This window comes from Corylus avellana, chromosome ca6 (assembly GCF_901000735.1).
Source record: "Corylus avellana chromosome ca6, CavTom2PMs-1.0".
In the NCBI taxonomy this organism is placed as follows: Eukaryota; Viridiplantae; Streptophyta; class Magnoliopsida; order Fagales; family Betulaceae; genus Corylus; species Corylus avellana.
This window is the reverse complement of record NC_081546.1, coordinates 27,896,478-27,897,691: the sequence shown is the minus strand read 5'-3', so window position 1 is coordinate 27,897,691 and position 1,214 is coordinate 27,896,478. Positions and strand designations below refer to the sequence as shown.

Sequence of the window (1,214 nt, the reverse complement as noted above, 5' to 3'; positions counted from 1 at the left end):
GTAACGATTTTGCCTGTACACTTAATTATGCATTGTCTTGCTAGGGAACAAAAAAAGTTGAGGGCATGTTGATAAATTTGCCTGAATCAAATGTGATACGCTTGAATTCCAAAGCCTTCAAGAAGATGAAAAGGCTCAAAATGCTTATACATCGTAATGCACGCTTTTCTGAGGAGCCTAATTTTCTCTCTAATAAGTTAAGATTGCTTGATTGGCCTAACTATCCTGGAGAATCTCTGCCATCCAATATTTTTTATGGAAAGGATCTTGTTAAGTTAAGGATGATGCATAGTAAGCTCAAGAAATTGGACAGAGTGCAGGTAGAATTATTGTTTTTAATCTTTCTTGTTTTCAATTGCTTTGTAAACTTCTTTTTAAGTTCAAACTAATCTATTTCCTTTTTTTTTTTTTTTTTTTTTTCTTACAGAATTTCCAAAACATGAAAATTATGGATTTCTCTTATTGTGAATTCCTAAGAAAAATCCCGGATGTTTCAAGTATTCCAAATTTAGAAGAATTGAATCTTAAGTGTTGTAGAAATTTAGTTAAGGTTCATCGTTCAGTTGGATTCCTTGATGAGCTTGTTCGTTTGAATCTTGAAAGCTGCTCTAATCTTACGAGTTTTCCGAGAAGATTCAAGTTGAGATCTCTAAAATATCTTAACCTTTTTGAAAGCTCAAGGCTTAAGAAGTTTCCTGAAATTGAGTGTCAAATGGAATGTTTAGAGTACATAAACTTGCAATATTCTGGTATAGAGGAACTTCCTTCATCTATTGGGTACCTTGTTGGGGTTAAACATATTATTCTATACGGTTGCACAAACCTTACAAATCTTCCTGATAGCATTCATAAGTTGCAACATTTGAAGGAACTTTCTCTTAGTTGTTGTACTGGTATAAAAGAACTGCCTTCATCCATCGGATACCTGTGTACGATTAAAACATTAAATCTACACTTTTGCATAAACCTCATGAGTCTTCCGAATAGCATTTATCAGTTGCAACACTTGGAGATCCTTAATTTGAATGAATGCAAGCAACTTCGAGAAATTTTCCGACTTCCACCAAATATAATAGAAGTGCAAGCTAGGGAGTGCATGTCATTGGCAATATTCTTAGAACCTAGAAGATCTCAATCGGTTAATACATGGGAGCCACCAAAGCCTGGGGTAAGAACCACATCTTTGGCATTGCCATTGTTGAGTGTTGGAAACA

At 34.6% G+C, this 1,214-nt stretch overlaps 1 protein-coding gene across 1 annotated transcript in view; it reads left to right on the top strand.

The window, feature by feature from the left end:
* Positions 1-1,214, top strand: part of LOC132185530 (disease resistance protein Roq1-like) — an 8,270-nt gene that overhangs the window by 1,839 nt on the left and 5,217 nt on the right. Inside the window, exons 3-5 of the mRNA XM_059599293.1 lie at positions 45-320; positions 428-550; positions 758-1,204. Coding sequence (XP_059455276.1) covers positions 45-320; positions 428-550; positions 758-1,204 — 846 coding nt within the window. The remainder of the gene's footprint in view (positions 1-44; positions 321-427; positions 551-757; positions 1,205-1,214) is intronic.